At 41.8% G+C, this 22,915-nt stretch overlaps 2 protein-coding genes across 3 annotated transcripts in view; one reads left to right on the top strand and one right to left on the bottom strand.

Moving 5' to 3' along the window:
- Positions 1–22,915, top strand: part of CTNNA1 (catenin alpha 1) — a 194,337-nt gene that overhangs the window by 101,824 nt on the left and 69,598 nt on the right. The gene's annotated exons all lie outside the window — the stretch shown is intronic.
- Positions 16,969–19,185, bottom strand: LRRTM2 (leucine rich repeat transmembrane neuronal 2). The gene is made up of 2 exons (XM_059698500.1): positions 18,860–19,185; positions 16,969–18,518 (listed from the first exon to the last, which is right to left on the bottom strand). The coding sequence occupies exons 1-2, from the start codon at positions 18,861–18,863 to the stop codon at positions 16,969–16,971; spliced, it is 1,554 nt and encodes a 517-aa protein (XP_059554483.1). The 5' UTR covers positions 18,864–19,185.

A 22,915-nucleotide genomic window follows, 5' to 3' on the forward strand; every position in this document is an offset into this window, starting at 1 on the left:
ACTTGTCTGGTCACTGGACTTGCTATTCTGCTAATTTTCTATTCATACCTGTGCTCATTTTTCTAATGGCTTGTGTATCTTTTTTATTTCTGGAGCTCTTTGAATATTATAACTATTAACCTAGTATTTGCCACCTATGTGGCATGTATTTTTTCTAAATCTGTCATTTGCCCTTTGACATTGCATATGGCTTTCTTTTCACCATATCAAAATTTGTTTTTATTTTCATGAATGTGTGTTTATCTTTTGTTTTATGGCTAGAGGATTTCCTGTTTGGGGTAAAAATGCTTTCCCCACCTTAGATTAATCACACACACACACACATCTTTGTGTCATTCAGGGTTTAGTCACAGAAGCAGAGCAACTGTGAAAAAATATATAAGGAATTTGTTACAGGGATTTGACATTATGCAATCATGGGAACAGATTAAATAGTTTATGTGAGGTAGTTGCTATTTTATCTGCTGCTGGAGCCAGAAGTTAGCAGGGCATGCAATCAGTAATAGAAGATGCTTTGTGTGAATCAGGGTTACTTAAGAACATGAACTAAATCCCATGAGGACAGCGGAATTCATATTGGCCTCTTTCAGCAGAGATTCTGAAAGAATTGTACAGTGAAGAACACACACACACACACACACACACACACTCATTTCCTAGATTCTGTGATTAACATCCTATATAATAAAAAAGTAATATGCAAATCGACCAAATCAGGCGGAACGACTGGTTGCTATGATGCGCACTGACCACCAGGGGACAGAAGCTCAATGCAGGAGCTGCCCCATGGTGGTCAGTGCACTCCCACAGGGGGAGCGTTGCTTAGCCACAAGCCAGGCTGATGCTGGTGAGCGCAGGGGCCCGCCTCCACAGCAGTAGGACATCCCTCAAGGGCTCCCAGACTGCGAAAGGGCACAGGTGGGCTAAGAACCGCCCCTCCCCCCGAGTGCACTAATGTGCATCGGGCCTCTAGTTATATTTGCTTTATCACATATTTATCTAACCCTGTATCCATGTTTTTGTTTTGATGCATTTCAAAGTCAGTTGCAGACACTTGCATACTACACCTCTAATCATTGCAACATGCATGTCATTAACTAAAGTCCAGCTTTTTTTTTTTAATATATTTTATTGATTTTTTACAGAGGAAGAGAGGGATAGAGAGTTATAAACATCGATGAGAGAGAAACATCGATCTGCTGCCTCCTGCACACCCCCTACTGGGGATGTGCCCGCAACCAAGGTACATGCCCTTGACCGGAATCGAACCTGGGACCCTTCTGTCCACAGGCTGAAGCTCTATCCACTGAGCCAAACCGGTCAGGGCTAGAGTTCAGCTTTTTAATGGTAAATTTTATACACACTGAAATGTACAAATTTTAAGTGTACTTACTATTTGGTGAGTTTTGATATACACACACATACACACACACACACTTTATAACCCAAACCTCTGTCAAGATACAGAAAATTATATGGTTACTAGTGGCCCAGCGCATGAAATTCGTGCACGGGGTGTGAGGGGGAAGTGTCCCTCAGCCAGGCCTGCACCCTCTCCAATCTGGGACATCCTTCTCACAATCTGGGACCGCTGGCTCCTAACCGCTTACCTGCCTGCCTGCCTGATTGCCCCTAACACTCTGCCTGCTGGCCTGCTCGCCCCCCAACTGCCGGATTTCTCTCTCCCAACTACCCCCTTTACCGGCTTTCTCGCCGCCAACTGCCCCCCCTTGCTGGCCTTCTTGCTCCCAACTGCCCTTCCCTGATGGCCTGCTTGCCCCCAACTGCCCCCATGCCAGCCTGCTTGCCCCCAACAGCCCCCCACCCCCACCGGCCTGCTCAACCCCAACTGTCCCCCCCCCTCCCCCCCCCCGCCGCCAGCCTGCTTGCCCCCAACTGCCCTCCCCTCCTGGCTTGATCATCCCTAACCGCTTCTGCCTTGGCCCCGCCACCATGGCTTGGTCTGGAAGGACGTCTGGAAGGTCTCCCGGTCTAATTAGCATATTACCCTTTTATTAGCATGGATCTTTTTATTGAATATTTGATTATCTTATAGTTCAAGTACATGAACTGTACATTAACCCCCAAATTAAAACCTGCTTTTCTAAGTGTTCCATGATCTCTCATAGATTCTTTATTTACCTCACTGAGGGCACGCCTATCTTCAGTGCCTACTTGCCATAGAGAACATACTCAGAAGTATGATGAATGATGAACTCATGGTAGTCATCATGTGTGCAGATCCTTAATTGGTAATAGTTCCTTTGATATGTACTGTTTCAGATTATTTTAATGAATTAAGTTGACCTAATCTTACTAGTTTTCCAATAGAACATTGCTTGAGTGTCTTTGATGTTGAGGGCATGCTGCCCTTGAAAACCCATCCTTTTATTGACTGCCATTTGATAGATTCCTCAGACTGGTGTGGTTCTGGAATTTCTTGTCCATCTACTCTCATTCCCTTGGTGATCTCATTCAGTCTCCTAACTTTAAATACCTCTACTCACTGATGATGACTTCAAAATTTATATTTGCAGCCTAAGTCTTCACTCTGAACTTATCTCTACTTGAATGGCTAACAAATACTTTAACATGGTAAAAACTGAATCTTAATTTTTCCCATCCCACTCCTTCCCAATTTGTGCCATCTGTAGTATGCTTAATCTCAGTTGATAGTAGGACTGGAAATTTAGTTAGTTTATTTATTTATATTTAATCTTTTTAAAAATTGATTTCAGAGAGGAAGAGAGAGGGAGAGATAGAAACATCAGTGATGAAAGAGAATCATTGATTGGTTACCTCCTGCATGCCCCAAACTGGGGATCAAGCATGCAACCTAGGCATATGCCCTGACTGGGAATCGAACCGTGACCTCCTGGTTCCTAGGTTGACGCTCAACCACTGAGCCATGCCTACTGGGCAAATTCAGTTAGTTTAAATGCTAGTTAATAACATCAGAATAAAGAAGGGCCTCTCGCTGCTCCCCAGTTTAAACAGAGGAATCTATCCTATCTAATAATAGAGAAACATGGTAATTAACCGTAACTTCGCTACCCTTCCCATTGGCTAATCAGCAAGATATGCAAATTAACTGCCAACCAAGATGGCGTCCGGCAGCCAGGCAGCGGAAGCGAACAGGAGGCTTGCTTGCTCCAGTGGTGGAGGAAGCCAAGGTTTCCCGCCTGCCGCTGCCGGCCTCTGAGCTGCAGTCTAAGAAACAATGTTGCAAATATAGAAGCTAAACAATCCCCATGCTTTCAGCCAGCCGGCCAAGCTGGAGTTGCAGCAGTGTTTCAATTATAGAGGTAAATAAATCCCAGAGACCTGCTTTCAGAGCCGAGGTCTCAGAGCTGGAGCCGAGCCTCAGAGCTAAAGCCGGCTCTCAGCTCTAGTGACAGCCATAGAAGGTAAATAAATCCCAGAATGAAAAAAAAAAAAGAAAAAAAGGAGAGGTTGGGAGCTTCAGTCACCCGCCAGCCTGAAAACGCCCTCAGCCCCTCACCCAGACTGGCCAGGCACCCCAGTGGGGACCCCCACCCTGAAGGGGGTGTGACCAACTGCAAACAGCCATCATCCCCTCATCCAGGCTGGCCAGGCACCCCAATGGGGACCCCCCCACTCTGAAGGAGGTGCGACCAGCTGCAAATAGCCGTCATCTCCTCATCCAAGCTGGTCAAGCACCCAAGCGGGACCCCCACCCTGATCCGGGAAACCCTTCAGGGCAAACCAGCCGGCCCCCACCTGTGCACCAGGCCTCTATCCTATATAGTAACAGGGTAATATGGAAACTGACCCTAACAGCAGAAGGACTGAGAATGACTGGTCACTATGACACACACTGACCACCAGTGGGCAGACGCTCAATGCAGGAGCTGCCCCCTGGTGGTCAGGGCGCTCTCACATGGGAGGAGCTCTGCTCAGCCACAAGCCAGGCTGATGGCTGCCAGTACAGCGGTGGTGGTGGGTGCCTCTCCTGCCTCCTCAGCAGTGCTAAGGATGTACGACTGCAGCTTAGGTCTGCTCCCCGCTGGCAAGTGGACATCCCCCTAGGGCTGCCGGGCTGCCAGAGGGATGTCTGATTGCCAGCTTAGGCCCAATCTCCGGGGGAGCGGGCCTAAGCCAGCAGGTGGTCATCTCCTGAGGGGTTCCAGACTGCGAGAGGGCACAGGCCGGGCTGAGGGACACCCCCTCTACCCCTGAGTGCACAAATTTTTGTGCACCGGGCCTCTAGTATATATATAAGCCTAAGCGACTGTCCAATTGGTAGCTGTGATGCTTAGTGACCACCAGGGGGAAGATGCTCCGACTGGTAGCTGTGATGCGCACTGAGCGCCAGGAGGCAGATGATCAACACAGGAGCTGCCAAGCTGCGGTGACTTGGCAGCTGTGGTTCTTGGGTGATGAACCCAGAACAAGAGAGGAGGGAGCCTGATTCTGGGGTGCGTCAACTGAGTACTGCTCTTTCGCAATCCAGGACCCCTCGAGGGATGTCAGGAGAGCTGGTTTCGGTTCTATCCCTACTGGCCAGGCTGAGCGGACCCCACCAGTGCACAAATACGTGCACCCGGCCTCTAGTTTAACATAAAATACTTAGAAGATGAGATCATTACAATACTGATTATTGTTTTGGGAAACCTATAGATTTTTGTGTTGTGTTTTTTTAAATATATTTTTTATTGATTTTACAGAGAGGAAGGGAGAGGTAGAGATAGAAACATCAATGATGAGAGAGAACCATTGATTGGCTGCCTTCTGCACGCCCCCCTGGGGATCGAGCCCACAACCTGGGCATGTGCCCCGGCTGGGAATCGAACCGTTACTTCCTGGTTCATAGGTCAATGCTCAGCCACAGGCCAGATTTGTGTTTTTTTTTAACAAGTATATCTTTGATAATTTTTTACTAATCGATGGTGATGTATTTGGTAGGAATGCCCACTAGACTAAGTAAACCCTTTACAGTTTGTACTATTCTTCACATTCTCTCTGTAATTTATCTCACATCTAATTCTAAGCAAGCACAAATTGAGTGTCTAGATCAGCCGTGGGCAAACTACGGCCTGCGGGCCAGATCCGGCCCATTTGAAATGAATAAAACCAAAAAAAAAAAAAAGAAAAAAGGCCGTACCCTTTTATGTAATGACTAGGTGCCCAGTGCACGAAATTCTTGCACTGTGTGTGTGTGTGTGGGGGGGGGGAGTGTCCCTCAGCCCAGCCTGCCCCCTCTCACATACTGGGAAGCCCTCAGGCATTGACCCCCATCACCCTCCAATCGCAGGATCGGCCCCTTGCCCAGGCCTGACGCCTCTGGCCTACGCGTCCAGCCCGGGCAGCGGGGACCTGCCCCTGCAGGAAGCATCTGGCTGAGGCGTCCGGCCCGGGCAGCGGGGACCCACAGCTGCAGCGGCCCCGCGATCGTGGGCTTTGCTTTAGGCCCAGGCAAGGGACCCCTAGCTCCTGGGACTGCCAGCTTCGACTGTGCCCAGCTCCCATCGCTGGCTCCACCCCTACTTCCTGCTATCACTGGCCAGGGTGGAAAAGGCACCTGATTCTCTGATCATGGCTGGGGGACAGGGCAAAGGCGGCCCCAGGGCCGCCTTTGCCCTGCCCCCCAGCTCTTAGCTCCCCCCTGGGTTTCTGATCACTGTCAGTGGCAGGGGGCTTCTTCCTGCTTTCCCTTTCGCCTCCCTGCATTGTGCCTACATATGCAAATTAACCGCCATCTTGTTGGCAGTTAACTGCCAATCTTAGTTGGCAGTTAATTTGCATATAGCCCTGATTAGCCAATGAAAAGGGTATCATCGTACGCCAATTACCATTTTTCTCTTTTATTAGTATAGATGTTTACTTTGAATTTATATTAGTTCACACAAACACTCCATCCATGCTTTTGTTCCGGCCCTCCGGTCCAGTTTAAGAACCCATTGTGGCCCTCGAGTCAAAAAGTTTGCCCACCCCTGGTCTAGATGATGATATTGTTTATGCACTGTAATGTTTTTGACACTTCAGGAATGCTAGATCAAAAGGAAGAAAATTCCTGACTGCCTGGTATTAGGTTTTCATGTAGAGTAGTAGATAAATCTTAGACTGGTAGTTTTAACATAATAATAAAATGGACTCTAGTTGTTGGAAGATGGTGGCAGGTGTCAGCGAGCTGTTTTGCACACACCGGCATGAAGGGATTGTCAGGAGAAAATAGGGATATGAGGTATTATGGCACTATCCCAGATCCCTTCAGGAGTGTGTTGAGGGTAGTAGATTCTTTTTCCTTTTTTTCTCACTGCCATTTTCCCCCCTGGTGAATTTCAGGGGAAAGTTGGGGAGGTTGATTAGAGAAAAGGAGCACTGTGAGGAGGTGCTTCTGAGCTCAGTTCTTAGTGTGTGACACGTGCAGGTTTTGGAATGATGCTGGTGGGTTTTTTTTGGAGCAAAAAGTGGCAGAACACACTTTCACATGAAAGGTCAGTGTTTTTGTGGTCAGTTCTATGGAATCCCGACAAAACTGGTATGAAATTTTAGAGCAGAGATGAGAAAAGCAAGGGTTGCTGCCTATCATTACCCCAAGAATTTGACATATCTGAAATTTTCACTATCATGTCTTCTACTCCCTTGTCCTCTGTGTCCCAAAGCACTTTTCCCACCCCCAAACAAAACTAGCAAAGTAGCTATCCTATATAATAAAAGGCTAATTTGCAAATCGACCGAATGGCAGAATGATAGGCCGCTATGATGCACACTGACCACCAGGGGGCAGACACTCAATGCAGGAGCTGCCCCCTGGTGGTCAGTGCGCTCCCACAGGGGAAGCCACCACTTACCCAGAAGCCTGGCTCATGGCTGGCAAGCACAGCAGTGCTGGCAGGAGCAGTCAGACATCACCCAATGGGTCCTGGACTGCAAGAGGGTGCAGGCTGGGCTGAGGGACACCCTCCTCGCCACCCCCAAGTGCATGAATTTCATGCACTGGGCCTCTAGCTTATATTAAAGATGTGAAGAGCCCTAACCAGTTTGGCTCAGCGGATAGAGTGTCCACCTGCAGACTCAAGGGTCCCAGGTTCGATTCCAGTCAAGGGCATGTACCTTGGTTGCAGGCACATCCCCAGTGGGGAGTGTGCAGGAGGCAGCTGATCGATGTTTCTCTCTCATTGATGTTTCTAACTCTATCCCTCTCCCTTCCTCTCTGTAAAAAATCAATAAAATATATATTAAGCCGAAACCGGTTTGGCTCAGTGGATAGAGCATCGGCCTGCGGACTGAGGGGTCCCGGGTTCGATTCCGGTCAAGGGCATGTACCTGGGTTGCGGGCACATCCCCAGTGGGAGATGTGCAGGAGGTGGCTGATCGATGTTTCTCTCTCATCGATGTTTCTAACTCTCTATCTCTCTCCCTTCTTCTCTGTAAAAAATCAGTAAAATATATATTTAAAAAAGTATATATATATATATATTTAAAAAAATAAAGATGTGAAGAGTGGTAGGGATTTTATTTGATCAGAGAGCTGGAGTGAGTGCTAATTATTAAAAGTAAAATTTTATTATTCTTAAAACTAGAGGCCTGGTGCATGAATTCATGCATGAGTGGGGTCCCTTGGCCTGGCCAGTGATTGGGGCCGATTGGGACTGTCTCGCCCAATACCAGTTGGGGCAGATGGGGGCCAGCTGGCTGGGGAGGGACCGTGGAAGGTTGGCTGGCCGGCCCTGATCATAGGGCTCCAGGGTGTGTCCGGCCTGCCCTGCCCAGTCCCCATCGGCCAGACCCCAACAGCTCCTACCGGTCAGAGCATTTGCCCCTTGGTGGTCAGTATGCGTCATAGCAACTGGTAGAGTGGTTGATCAAACGGTTGACTGATCGGTAGGACCCTTAGCATATTAGGCTTTTATGTATATAGATAGATGGCTGGTATTTCTGGTCTTTTGAAAATAAAAGCAAACTGAATAAATATTATTTGATACTTGAATCAATATAAAGGGAAGGGTAGACTGAGAGGACAATGCAGATGAGTGATTGTGTTTCTATTAGTATTTCCTAATTTGCATGGATCAGTTTGCAGCTTATAGGCACTCAGTTTTGTGGACTTGAGAAATATTTTGAAAATCAGAGACATTTCTTAGAAGGTAAGTGCTCAGCAGTGAATATGGTGCAATTAAATATTTTTTCATTTAATAAAGTGATTATTCTTGGTATTTGGGGAGCCATGAGGAGAAGCAGGTGTGTGAAAAGCTTGTTCATGTGTTGATAAATAAGAAAGAGAGCAAGCCCAGGGTCAAAAGATGTGAGAAAGTAGAGAAAAGTTGTGGGTAAAGGAGGAGATAAAGTGATTTTCCTTGTTGAATAAACTGGATCATGATCTTGGAAAGGCAATACCAAGAAAGAAGTTTTTGTTTTGAAAAATCTGGGCCATGTGATCTGCAGGTTCTAATAAGATTAAATGTATATATTCTTTCAGACAGGTTAATTCTGAGCAACCTTTCGATTTAATACAGATTTTAGTAATAAGGGAGGATCACTATCCAGCAATCACAAATCAACCCTCCTGTGTGCATTGGACTGGTGGGTTATCTTTGAGTTTTTAAATCTCATACCTCCCCTATTCATGCCCCTCAATAATTCTGGCAAGTCTGCCTATGAACCAGATTTGTCATGATTGGAGCGGCTGCTTCCTAAATTAGGTGTGGTAAACTTGAAATACATTTTTTTTCTAAGCAAAAAAAAAAAAAAAAAAGGAACATCATAGTGATCCTTAATTCTCACTTATGTATTTTGTTCTAAAATTGTCAAGCTGTGATATTAATGAGATTATTTATTTCTTTTGAAAAATAGTATTTATAATGATGGATAGAGTATGTTGTCCTATATGATTTTATTGAACAAGGAAAAGAGACATTACTTCATATTAAGTGACTACTTTACCCAGAAGGAATTTTAGAATTCCTTGTAAATCTTTTGAAATTTAGCCTTGATTCATAAAGCCAGACTAGAGAAATGTCATGTCTAATATTATAATACATTTTATAAAGAAGAATACTTGACTATGAGATAATGTAGTCAGGTTTACATCAGTAGTAAATATGTTTTCAGGCTGTTGGCTTGTTAAAAGCTCTCACTAATTATCAGTATTCATTTTGGAGACTATACGTGAACTTAGTGAGGAAGTAAGACTAGAAAGTAGAGAGTTTTGGGGAGCAATACAGGGTCTAACATGTCTTTAATGTGATTGTATTCTCTACTTGATGAATCTGTCACATCTAGTTCTCCACATTTTGCTATTAAAAATAACGAACATTTATTGAATGTTTACTTATGCCAGCCTGTTCTCAGGACTTTACATATATTAAATGTCCCTGTGGTTGTTACTGCTATTAATTTCCTGTTAGGAACGAGAGGCCCAAGGATTGTCCAGGATTATAGGCCTAAGTGTGGAGCAGAACTCAATCCTTGTGCTCTTTGTTCCTGTTGAATTATAGGTGGTTTTTCTAATTGCGTGTGGAATGTTTTGAATTTTAAAGAGACAGTTAAATTTCTGATAGCTATTTAGATCAGTGAAGGCTTTATCTTTTTAAATGTGTTCTTTCTTGGGAAATTAGTTATCATCTTATAGATTCTGTTTCAAGGAGCACGCTTATGATATCACCAGCACAACTAGAGATGATGGCTGAAATATGCTTCTCTTTTTCATGATGTAGTGGAAAATTTTTTCATTTTAAATTGTACTCCTAGTGTAGAAGATTTGTAATGTAGTAGAGGAGGTATGTATTGGATGTTCCTTATGTGATGGGACACTATAGTTTGGGTCCCAGGGATGTGATAAGGAGGAAACATGGACTCCAAAGTAGGTGCATGTTCATTCTTGCTGGCTTTATAGGTTCCAGTTTTGAGTCACCACAAAGGTTAGATCACAACAAAGCATGCACCATGCTTTTGTAGTTTCCTTACCCATAGCTTTTTCAAGGATTGACATGAAGAATAAGTCTGTCTTCTCTAAAACCTCCTTGGAGATACTGTCTGACATGTTTCCTTATTGTTCCTGTAGCTGACTCTCTTTTATAAATAATTCATAGACTTTTGCTCTCCCCAAATAAACTAGTGTGCTTCCTTTATCAGATGCAAAAGTGTCTTCCCCACCGAATAGGCCAGTTTGCTTCTTGGATCAGTTGAAAGCTGTTGGCTTTGTTCTTTGCCATGGCCACCAGGAATATCAAGGTCAAATTTGTGTATACTAGAAATAACAATTTCATTGTTCTACTAGGGCTTTTTTGGTGAGTTATCAAAACCCTTAGGATCTGATGAAATCTCTAGACCTACACAATGTTTGTATTATTATTTTTAAAGGTTCTTCCTGTGAAACATATCCTCCACCCTTAGAGTTAAGAATCCCTGCTTTTTAATCTTTTTACATTCTTATTTCAACCATTCTGCACTTAATGTATTATGCTAAGTTTACCTGGCTTTATAGAAGTAGGTTGTATGTAAATGATACATGGTTTTCAGAAGTTTTAGTGGGTAACCAGTTGCCTTCCATGTGTTTGGCAGCTCAGGCCATTGAAAATGTTTTTATCACACAGGGAGCTTTTGGTTCACATGATGATGAAACAGGTAGGCTAATATAAATGGCTGTAGTGTTTTATATGATGATTTTCCAGAAAAAACAACCTTGAGGTTGTGTGTGTGTGTGTTTTTTTTTTTTTCCACTGAACACAATTGTGAATGGGTATTCGGTAAACTTGTGACATTTTTACATCTCTGCATTATGGTTCTTAGTAAAGTCTCTGGATAAAAGTTGTAAAAGAGCCTTGGGTATTGTCTCTGGGGCTGCACTTATATAGTCCCCAAGTGTGGGAAGAGCCTTTTCTCTTTGATGGTGATGGAGCCATTGGCCCCTGCTGTCAGGGTTGTTCACAGGTCCTCTTGTTGGGTTTCTAGTGGCAGGTTTGAGTTGGAGACCATGGGGTAGGCCAGTGATGGTGAACCTATGACATGCGTGTTAGAGGTGACACGTGAACTCATTTTTTTGGTTGATTTTTCTTTGTTAAATGGCATTTAAATATATAAAATAAATATCAAAATATAAATCTTTTTTATGCTATGGTTGCAAATATCAAAAAATTTCTATATGTGACACGGCACCAGAGTTAAGTTAGGGTTTTTCAAAATGCTGACACGCCGAGCTCAAAAGGTTCGCCATCACTGGGCTAGGCTTTGCTCTTGAGCCTCCATGTATGAAGGGATGGTATATTCACTTTGTGGACTTTGTACTCGCCTTTGGAGATCTCTTGCTCTTTAATGTTTCCTTCAGATAGGGGAAGGGAAGCTCAACATCTCTCTGTCAAAAGTGTTCCCCAAACAGTGGATCTTAAAGAGGAACTCATGCTAAGGAAAGATGTTTGGAATAGCTATGATTTTCACCTCTTTTTCCCTTCTCTCTTTGTGAAAGACAATTTGTGGTACATTTTATCTCTTTAAGAAAGGCTTGAGTACCCAGCTGGTTAGATATATTTAAAGAAAGAAAAAACTGTGTTTAAACAGACCTTGAGGAAATCTATTATAAATTTGAGTGTGAATCTGAGAATGATGTGGTATTCAGGCAAAACTAATTAAAATAACTGATAAGGAAATCAGATGTAGCTTTACATGGGATTTTTCAAGGTTAAAATGTATGAGAATTATGTTAATAAGCTGTTCTTTTAACTCCAAAAAGTATAGGAATTTGTTCCTTTGTACAATTTGAAACCACCATCACCTATGCCCTCTAGTACATACTGGATGAGTTTGTCAGTAAAATTTTGTGCTGTGCTTCCTGCCTCTGCCCTAGTTACTGCTGAGATTTGTGGTACGAGAGCTCTCTTGGCCTCTCTGGTTCCCTTATCCCTGGGTGATGGGAAAGGGGGTAGCCTTGTTTCTTTCTGCCTGTCTGGTCTTGCTGCAGTGCTCTAGGCCTGGAGAAGCAGTAAGTGCATCCTGGCAAGTATGGCAGACTCCTGACAGTCAACTCCTTAAGGCCAGGGCAGTTTCTGTCCCCACTGCTGCCCAGGCATAGCATCCTGTCTTGGGGACATTTACTTATGCCTATTGAGGGATACTGGTTAAAAAAAATCTTGCCTTCCTTTCTCCTATCCATGCTTAGTGAGCTGGCTCTAGGGTAGAGTAGCTCATGTAGGGAACCTAGAGAATGCAGCATGTTTAGTACCTGTGGTCATCCCTCCCAGGAGTGTTGTGCAGTGTGTGCTGCTGGATTGTACCCCAGTGAACCCCCAAGGTAGAGGCCAGGTTGCTGTTTGCTGGGGATAGGCAATTGAGTGCCTTTTTTGAAGCTCCCCAGGCTGTGGCAAGTTGGGGAGCAGGTTAAGGAGGTTGGGGAATATGGGCAGTTGTTTGTCCACTTGCTGAGGCTCATGACAGAGCAACTTCTTATTGCATGACTTACTTATTGGCATGATGGTTTTTTAGTCAGTTCCCCTTTCACCCCCCCCCCCCACCTTTACTTTCTTTTTAGCCTGGTTTTGCCCATCTCTGAATGAAGACAGGTGATGATTAGCTGCCCTTTTATCAGCTGGCATATTTGGCATTATAGAGAACATGGTACAAAACAACTGTTCATTTAAGTTTCTATATCTGTCACAAAAGGTTTTTCAGGTTCCACATGTCAAAAATGATAGGTTACCAAGGAAAAGCTTGGCAAAAAAAAAGACATTCACTTTTTCCAGTATACATGATTTTAATAACAAAACTTTCTTGTATAGTACACTGTTAACTATCTCCCTCAAGCCCCCCCGCCCCCCCCGCCTGCCCCGTGTAATAGTATTTTCTCTCCCAACCCACTTGTGTGTGTGTCCCCCCCTCGCCCCCCCCATGGCTCTTAAGGTGATTAAACACAATGTGTTTGGATTGTACTTTTGGTTTCCAATCTGTGTTGATAGAAAGGTTCAAAAACATTCCATAGATGAAACTTTTTTAAAAATTACCAAGGAAGGATAGGTTAGTTGAAGGAAGCAGATGTTTCCAAATGTTTGCAATAATAGTATGAAAGCTTAAACTGTCATTTTCTGTTGTTTGTTTGTTTGTTTTTTTCCTTTAAATTATTGGCCTTATCACCCTTGTCTTTTTCTAGTTGAAGCACTTTAACCAATAAGATATGAAAAGCATGTCTCAAAACAGATTTTTGAGACAAGTCTGTCACTGTATTGCTCTATTAGGAAAATGGTCATATAAGTCAGCTTCTAAAATTATTCTTTCAAATTTTATTTTGATAGCTACACTTTAGAGGGAGAACAGCATTTATAGCCCTCTCCCCTCCCCGACTCTGTGTAGGAAGTATAGAAAATGAAATGCCTTTTTTCAGTTTTAGGATTCAGACCTGGTGTTACATGGGGCTCATTTTTATTGGAAAGATGGAATCTCGCTCTTGGTGACTAGCATCAGAATAAGCAGATGGATTTTAATAATTAGTGGAGTTGGGAAGTTTAGTCAGTTCCATTCATTAAATTGGTACAGAAATTAACTTAGGCACATTAAGAAATTACATGTGTTAGTACAGATTTTTGGCTTAAAAATTAGTATCTTTGCTATTTGATGTTGGCAGTGGGTATTCTCTCTGAATTGTGTGTGAATTTGCAAATTTGTCAGCCCACTCTCATTTTGTAAAGGTGATTGAAATCCCTGGCAAACTACAGAAATGAATATAAATGATTCCAAACTAGCTCTTAATTACTAGGTGGGTACAGTATATAACCTTCTTTAGCTTTTCTTTTTCCAGAGATTTTATTATTTTTCTAGTTCTTGATAAGTGGTCATTTTCCTCTAATCTTGAAAATGGGGGAGGGAAAAACGGGGTTGGTGGGAAGAGGAGACTGAGGAGGATAAAACTAAACCAAAAAACAAAAGCCCTAACATTGGGTTAGCAGGATCTGCAGTGTAGCTGCGATGCTCTTCCACTCTAGCCAGTTGGTAAAGAGAGCACATATAACTAACAGTCTCATCTTCAAATCTGTGCTGATACTGAAACACAAAAAGACCAAAATTAAATGGAATACTGCCTTCAATAGGCAATTCAAAAGGGAAGTTTGTGCTTTAATGAAGAGGGGACATGCTGGTTGGCATTGTTACTCGCTTTTCTCAGAGAGCATTACCAAAAAAGAAGAAGAAGAAGAAGAAGAAAATATGCAGGGCAAAAAATCAGTTATTTTTCATCTTGAAAGTGTGCCGGGGTGGCCTTGGTTCTGCTGTTCCCTGAATTACTAAATGGCTTGCTTTTCCAATTTACTTTTCTACATACATTAAGAATTTTGCTGATTAATGGTCATTTTACTAACTGTAATCTTTAGGATTAATGTGGGGATTCCTAGCCAATATTTCTCACCCTTCTACTCACCATTTCAATTAATTTGGTGTGGTGGAAATGATAGAAAATACTTTTTTGCTATTCTTTAGGGCTAATGGAATCTTATGTGTTCAGGACAGAATATTGTGACAAAGCTTTTCTCTGACAAATGGCCATGGTTTGCCTGATAAATGAGTTGGTAAATTTTACCTGTGGAGCTCTCATTTGTAATGGGGGTTTCAGATCCAGCCCTGAAGGGAAGTGGTGAGCTGTCCTCTGTGCCATTAAATCAGCTTTTGTCTCTGTCCAGGCAGGCCTAAGATCTGATTTAACAAGAAATGAAATGCTCACTGCTCAAGATCACCTGAACTTTACAGACAGAGACTTTGCCAAACTAATTTACCCACCTTAAGAAATTCAGAGAATACATTTTTACCATAATATGTGATCTTGTCAGCATTTTACTGAGACATGTTTTTGTGTTTTTTGTTTTTTTGAAATGTAGACAGACACCCCTCTCTTTAGTATTAAGAAGGAAAAAAAATTACAATTAAACCTCATAGGTTAAACTGTAGTCTTAACATGTTTTCAGTTTAGTCCAGGGAAGAAAAAATATGCCTTGAATGAAAAATATTATGTTTTAATGGTCGTATTAAGGAAAAGGTAACTTTCTTCTTTTATGGTAGTGATTTTCTCTAAGGATTTTCGCCTTTTTCACATACAGTTGTAAATGTCAGTTATAAAAATGTTAATTCTTCTAGAACAGGGGTGGGCAAACTTTTTGACTCGAGGGCCACAATGGGTTCTTAAACTGGACCGGAGGGCCGGAACAAAAGCATGGATGGAGTGTTTATGTGAACTAATATAAATTCAAAGTAAACATCATTACATAAAAGGGTACGGTTTTGTTTTTTGGGTTTTTTTTTAGTTTTATTCATTTCAAATGGGCCGGATCCAGCCCGCGGGCCGTAGTTTGCCCACGGCTGTTCTAGAATCAAGTCAGTAGTCTAATGTTTTGGGTTTTGCTGCTGCATACATAGAACTTTGTTTATGGAAAAATTCTGTGTGAATTGGTAACTTGCATCTGAATCTTAAATATGTTACAGTTTCTCCATAGAAATCATAATTGAAGAAACGCAATACATGTGGTTCTTTTTCACATGAAAAGTGTGGCATCATTATCATTTGTTAATTGTGGAATGTTTATATTAACACTAGGGGACCTCCTCCTCTTCATTTCAGCTGTAGGTCATGGTGCCTGTAGATAGTGTACAGCTACCCATTTGCCTCACTCTTGGCTGCCTCTTAACTTCAGCTAACCCGTTTCTGTGAGTCAGATTTCAAAATGCTGCCTTTCCCTCCCCTCCATGCCACCTTTGAGTTACCATTGCATGGCTGTATAAGCATGTAGTTGGTGTTTTTCCCATAAAAAGGTTTGCTCTGTAATCTGTTGTTTCTTTCACTTGGAAGGAACTGCTCTTATAATGTGACTATGTATCCTTATTAAAAGGCCAGATTTCAGAATATAATATTTAGAAAGTGATTTTTAATGTTCCTTTATAATATATATTCTATTAAGAATCATTGTTATGCTTGTTGCTAATTATTTTTTATTTGGATCTGAGGTGTGAGGATTAGGAAGAAAACAAAAGAAAGAGTTTAAACCTCTTTGTAAGGCAACTTTGATCATGACAGTTGAGAAAGGGAGAGAATGTTGTGTGTGCTTTCAAACTAAAGGGAGCAAGTCCTAGGATTAAGTTGACTCAGTTTCTCTCTTTTTTCTCCAAAATAATTTCTAAATCTTTTTTCACATATAAATGTAAATATAGGATTTAGTAAACTAATAAGTAAAATGGTAGTGTAATACTAGTTTAAAATAATTGTCTAAAAATGCCACAAAAGGTCAACATGTTCATTATAAGTTAAACTAGAGCTGTATGATACAAAGTCAGTGTAATCATTTAGTATTGAATTCATTGTAATGAGACCTTTTCCACATTCACTTTGATTCATTGTTTAAATATATTAAAGAGTTACTCAGCTTATTAGAATTACATAAAGGGTTCTAATTTCATGATGTGGACTTTGATAATATCTATTAACCCAGGCAAAAACTCTGGAATAAGAGTGTTTAATATTTACCAGTCTTTATAGCATAATGAAATTCTACTTCCCACACTGGCAGTAAATTGTAAATTTAAGTAAATACCAAATTATCATACAAGAGAACTTTGCTAAGTCTCCTTTTAAGCAACAAGCCAATGGTGGTACTTGGGATGGAAAGCAATGATCAAACAAGTATTGATTCATATCTTTTTCTGCTCAGTACCTTCTTTCCAAACTGTTTTCAGTAGGAAAAAAAAATAGCATATGTTTACACTCAATAGTATATAGTCACATACATGAAATGCCTTAATTTGAAGTAAGCATTTTTAGACTTTCCAACAAGATTGCAAATTAATGTGAGCATTGCTTCATTTAACACTTAAAATATGGTTTCATAAAAAAAAATTAAAAACACTTCACTTCAAAAACTTAAGTCTCCACTTGGTTTTGAAAATTAGGCTTAATGTCACCATTGTTAAAAATTAGATATTTAGCCCCTACAATGTAAAATAGGTTACTTATCTGATGTAATTTTTGATGATAGGTAGATATTATACTTCACATTCTTTGTATGGCAGTTGCTGACACTTGCACTGTCCATAACCATTAATGATGATGAAGGGTCCTTCATGGGTGGGTTCATATTCATTATACGGTCCTTGGTCTGACATGTTTGACATATGGAGTCGTGTTTGGGATCGGAGCTGCCTGTGGTTCTGAATCATTGAGCACTGTCTAATTCTTCTTAAAGTGGGAGGGCAGCACTTCCTGGAGATGAACACTATAAAAATAATAAAAAAGAAAGAAAACAATAAAGCCATTGTTCCTGTAATTACCCGCTGAGTGAAGATGGCATTGTCTGGTTCGGGAAAGTGTTCCTCAGTAGTAACTGCTGTGCCTGCAGTAGTTGGGATTTCTTTGTCTCCCACATAGTAACTTGATGAGCTTATTCTTTTTGTATATTCAGTGGTTGGATCTCTATAAGTTGTAGCCATGGCTGTGATGACAGTGGTTGATAAATTCCAGCAGAGCTGAAATCCATGGACTGCATCTAGTATATCCTCTCCTTGGGTGTGGTCAGGACTGTGGCATAAGATGGAATGCTCCCACCGACCTTGGAAATTGCCCAGCCAGGAGGCCAAAGCACATATTCTAGGGCTGCATTCCCACAGATTGCCAGAGAGGCCAACAGTTGTGAGGGATCTCAGGGAATTTAAGATCTTGGAATCCAGGCTGTTTAACTTGTTGTTATCCATTAGGAGTATTTTAAGATTAGGCATTATTTCAAACACTGTCAGATCGATGGCTTTGATTTCATTTCCAGTCAGGTCTAGTTTTTCTAAAGTGCTCCAGGTCCATTCCATCCCACATGTCAAGTTGCTGATTTTGTTCCATTGTAAGAAGAGCGTGTGCAGACTACTTAGACGTAGGAAATGAGCAAAATTAATCTTCGTCAGCTGGTTGTGCTCTAGGTGAAGCTCTCTCAGTTTGATTAATCCCGCAAATCCATTTCGAGCCAAACTTCGCAAACGGTTTGTGCTCAAATCTAGAAACTCCAGACTACGACAGTCCCAGAACAGGCGTACTGGGATAGTCCGCAGGGAGTTGGACCGTAAATGCAAGGTCTGCAGCTTCCGGAGGCCGTAGAAGAGCTCTGGGTGCAGAGATGACAGCTGATTAAAAGACAGGTCCAAATTTTGCAGATTAATCAGTTGGGTAAAAGTTGTATTTGGCAAGTAAAATATTTTGTTGGAGCTTAAGATTAATTCCTTAAGTTTATATAGTCCTTGAAAAGCATCTTCTTTTACTGTTGAAATTTGATTGTGGTCTAAGTGGAGCCAGGTAAGTTGACTGAAGCTGGCAAATTGATCCCTTTCAAGCTCTGTGATGTGATTGTGCCTCAGGGAAAGGCCCAGAGAGCCCTTGTCTGTGGCGTTTGGCACGGAGTGGAAGCCCTGAGAGTCGCAGTAGAAGAGCTGCTTCTCGCAGCGGCATTTAGGTGGACACGCCATTCCCAAGGCAGGCAGCATTTTTAAAACCATACTCATTGCATATATTGCTGCCAGCATAGGGGCCCCTAATGGCCACTTGAAATGTAAGCCTGCAGAATATAATTTAAGGAAAACAAGAAGATAGGATATATTTTAGCAGAACGTATGAGCTATCAAGAAATGAACATAACAATATGGTGAAATATTTCACTGCATATAACTTATTTTTCATTTGCTGCAGAAAAATTAACCTTGCTAGTATGACTGGAACAAAACTTAAACCATTAAGAAGATAAAACATAGCCTGTTATCATCAATATATGCTTTTACTTAAACCTCAGGATCCAAAAATGTGACAGTGATTCCCCTCATAAAATGTGAATTCAGTGGTTTATTTTAAAAAGCGTGATTTGTTGCTGACTGTACAAGGCATATAAATGCATGGACTTACCCATTCTTCTGAGCACATTGGAGGCTGCATTCAGTCGCGGTTGTTAGACTCAACGCAGTGAGTCTGTAAAAGGCTCTAACATGCAGGAGCCTTTGACCAGTTTCCTGTTTTCTATGTCCCAGGCTTTCTGAGTAAAATTTAATCCAGCAGGGTGAGTTGTTTTTTTCCTTAGGATATTCTTCTCAATAGCGTTGGTTTCATTTTTCGTGACCACTCTGTTTCCTTAAATCGCTTCTGAATATAAGTTATTAATTTCGTCCTCCTCTAACTGCTCAGCTGGTTAATCAAAGCATCAGTCTTTCCTTTGCGCAGCTGTTAGTTCTCTCGGTCTTAACTTGTTGATGGCAGATGGGCGGCTTGTTGCAGAGAAGAGCTCCTGGAGCAGCATGAGTGCATTTACTGAAAAGCTTTTCCGAGAAACGGCACAAGAATGGATTTGCTTATGTGCTGCGACCACACAGAACTGTATATAGGCTGACGTCACCGGGTGACGTGTCTTTTGTTTGGGTTTTCCAGAAGCTTTACTGTTATAAAGCACGATGCTTTGTAACAGTATCGGGTCGTTGTAAGACCCCCAATTACAATAAAGCAAGAAAGAAGAACTCCTGACTTAAAAACATGCTATTTCTTCAGTGTAGGAGCAGCAGTGGGGTTGTAATAAAGACTGCATTCAAGAAGACCCGTCTGAACAGTGAGTTGGGTTAGCAGAGAGATGGTTTTATTGCCTGTGAGAGCCAGTGTCAGACTGCCGATTCTGCATAGAAAGATCACGTAAATGATCAGGAGCCTGCAGGATTTATGAAGTGCTGATCTAATGCCAGCTTATGCAAGTTATTGCCCGCTGCTCTGGTAGTTTGGGAAGCTACTCAATCACCTTGTTGTCATGCTTGGTTAAAATATAAGTACGACTACGATTTGCTTTCAGTGTGTTGGTAAACTAGATATGTGGGTTTGGCTTCTTTTTCACTAAGAGCTTAACACCACAAACCAAGAATAAAGGGTGGGAAAGCTTGCAAAGCATTTGATTATTTTGTTCTTTGAGACTTTCAGAGAAACTCTAATTTAAAAGATTTCTCCTCTGCACTATTTTATAATAATGTTTTATCACAGGAGAAAAGGGTAGGTTGACACAGTCATTTAATACTGCATGCCCTAAGCCTTAACAGTGGAACAGAAATGATTTAGGAAAAGTGATACAGCATGGCTGAATCTAACACAATCCCTTGTATTTACCTCAGAATCTTAACCTACTCCTTCAACTGAAAGCCTCCCGTGATGCTGGGATTGGGCCATTGTGGTACTCAAATAATAGAACATTTATTTGCACACTTAATAGCTCCTACTGGCACACTTAACAACTGCCTAACTCTATCTTCTTGCTGTTGAATAGTGTTATTACTTTTCAGAGCTTGGTTATGAATGTTCAGCTCCATGTTTAGTGTTGTGAAAGCTATTTTAGCATGAAGTCAGGGTCATGTTTTCAGGCCTGACAAAGGTATGTCCTGTTACACATTTTACCTTACTGATTTAGCCTTCCATGCCAATTTCTCTTTTACCATTGGCACGTACCCTTACTGCAGTGGTTCTCAACCTTCTGGCCTTTTAAATACAGTTCCTCATGTTGTGACCCAACCATAAAATTATTTTCGTTGCTACTTCATAACTGTAATGTTGCTACTGTTCTGAATCGTAATGTAAATATCTGATATGCAGGATGGTCTTAGGCGACCCCTGTGAAAAGGTCGTTCTACCGCCAAAGGGGTCGCGATCCACAGGTTGAGAACCGCTGCCTTATTGGGTCTTGTTTCACACCTGAAGGCAGAAATCTCAAAACTACCCATGTTGTCTGTGAAACATCATTGGCCTGTTGGCTTCCACGGCCTTCATCCTATGGGCATGTCTAAAAAGTCATTGTTTTAAGGGGCATAGATTCTGTGTTGGTGGTACTGGAGTAAGAACTGGAAGACTTCAAGGCCACTTCCTTGGGGCCCTGTGTAAAGGTGTGAAAATGCAGCAACTGCAGATGTGTAGTTTTAGAAGCAGACCCCAAGACGGTATTAGAAGTATGAGTTTTGTTAGGGAAAATGCCTGGGCAGTATAAAGAAAGAGAGAAGAGCCCTAACTGGTTTGGCTCAGTGGATAGAGCTTCGGCCTGCGGACAGAAGGGTCCCAGGTTCGATTACGGTCAAGGGCATGTACCTTGGTTGGGGGCACATCCCCAGTAGGGAGTGTGCAGGAGGCAGCTGATTGATGTTTCTCTCTCATTGATGTTTCTAACTCTCTATCCCTCTCCCTTCCTCTCTGTAAAAAAACAATAAAACATTTTTTTTTTAAAAAAAGAAGAAGACAGCAGGGATACTCTGAGGGCTGATAGAGTCTTCAGACCACAGGGCAGGTCTGACATCTCTGAAAGCAGAGGAGAAGGAAAGATTGGACAGGTAGGGTTTTAGACGACAGTTTCCCCAGGCCAAAGAGAAGCCCTCAAACCAAAGTTGCCCATGAGTGGAACCCCACATTCTCAGGAATGAGCCCACATTAGTACTCCTATCATTTTCCTGCTTCCTGGTTAAGAAACAGAGGAGAGTTCCTGTTAGACTTCAAGGATGCTCAAGACTAACCTTGAGCCTTTCCATAGTCTCTCTCTATAGGCTAAAAGTTCATAACCTGGCTTCATAGACTGTCTTGTGGAATTTTGTAGCTTGTACATTTTTCTGTGAATGAGCTTTAATCAAATTCTTAGAGGGTCTGTGACCTTAGATTTCAAAGTTACTGTTCTGCAGGAACTTGATCCCAAAACTTCCAATGGGGGAATCTGATAAAGGTGGTCTCTTTAATTTACTTTTTTAAGGAAAAAAAGCTCTTGAGATACTAAAAATGTCTGCATTGAAGTCAGCCACCCTTTGATTAAAAAAAAAAAAAGAAACCTTTGCCAGGCAGAGGGAGCTGGATTAAATTCTTCCCTGAAGTAACCACTTTAGTTCCATGTGGAGAAAAGCATTAGAGTCAATTGGATTAGAGCAACCATGATTAGGAATGAGTTATATATGAAAATTTAGAAGGAAAATAATCTCCTTCCTTTCAGACTCTTGGTTCTCCTTTCTGCTCTCTAGGTTACTCGGCCTACATCTTATATACTAAAAAATGGGAAATACTTATATTATCCCAGTACAGTTATTACAGATTTATGCACAGCAGAAATTGCCCAGAGAAGCACCAATGGAATCACAGCTAATTATTTTTTATGCATGTGGAAAAGAGGGCAGTAATATGGTATCACAGTACCCAGAGTGCACAATTCCTTCTAGGTCACCAGCCATCTTGTTCACTTGCCCTCTCTTTGGATTCAAAAGATTCAGGCAGTGGAACCAAAGAAAATAATAGTGCATGTCTCAAAATTGGTGGAGCACACAGTTCCCATTGATGGAATTTTGTATTATTACCATTATTATTATTATTTCTTTTTAAAATATATTTTTATTGATTTCAGAGAGGAAGTGGGAAGGAAAGACAGGTAGAAACATCAATGATGAGAGAGAATCATTGATTGGCTGCCTCCTGCATGCCCCCCACTGGGGATCATGTGCCTTTGACCGGAATCGAACCTGGGACCCTTCAGTCCACAGGCAGATGCTCTATCCACTGAGCCAAATCGGCTAGGGCTGGAATTTTGTATTATTTTTTGATCTTTACCTTTCTTTAGCAAAGAGAACTAAACAGAAACCCATGTTCTTCCTGAATTAAATTTTTTCTTGGTTTCATTTTAGAACAGCTTTATTCTGCATACATATATCTTTGACTGAAAGTGGCAGTACAACCTCTGAAAGGCACTATTCATATCATCTGTTTAAATTTTCATTACTTTAGTTGTTCATGACAAGGCAAAGGAGCAGTAAAATCTAACCTGACCATTTCTAAATGTGTTTAAGCAGATTAAGTGAGTTAAGCAGCAGGGCTTTCGTGCTATAGTTACTGGCATTCCTCAATGTGAAAGTTTGCTTTTAATATGTGTTGATGATTAGGGAGAATTATTTCTCCACTTAGAGAGCACATGTACAG

The sequence above is a fragment of the Myotis daubentonii genome, chromosome 5 (assembly GCF_963259705.1).
Source record: "Myotis daubentonii chromosome 5, mMyoDau2.1, whole genome shotgun sequence".
NCBI lineage: Eukaryota > Metazoa > Chordata > Mammalia > Chiroptera > Vespertilionidae > Myotis > Myotis daubentonii.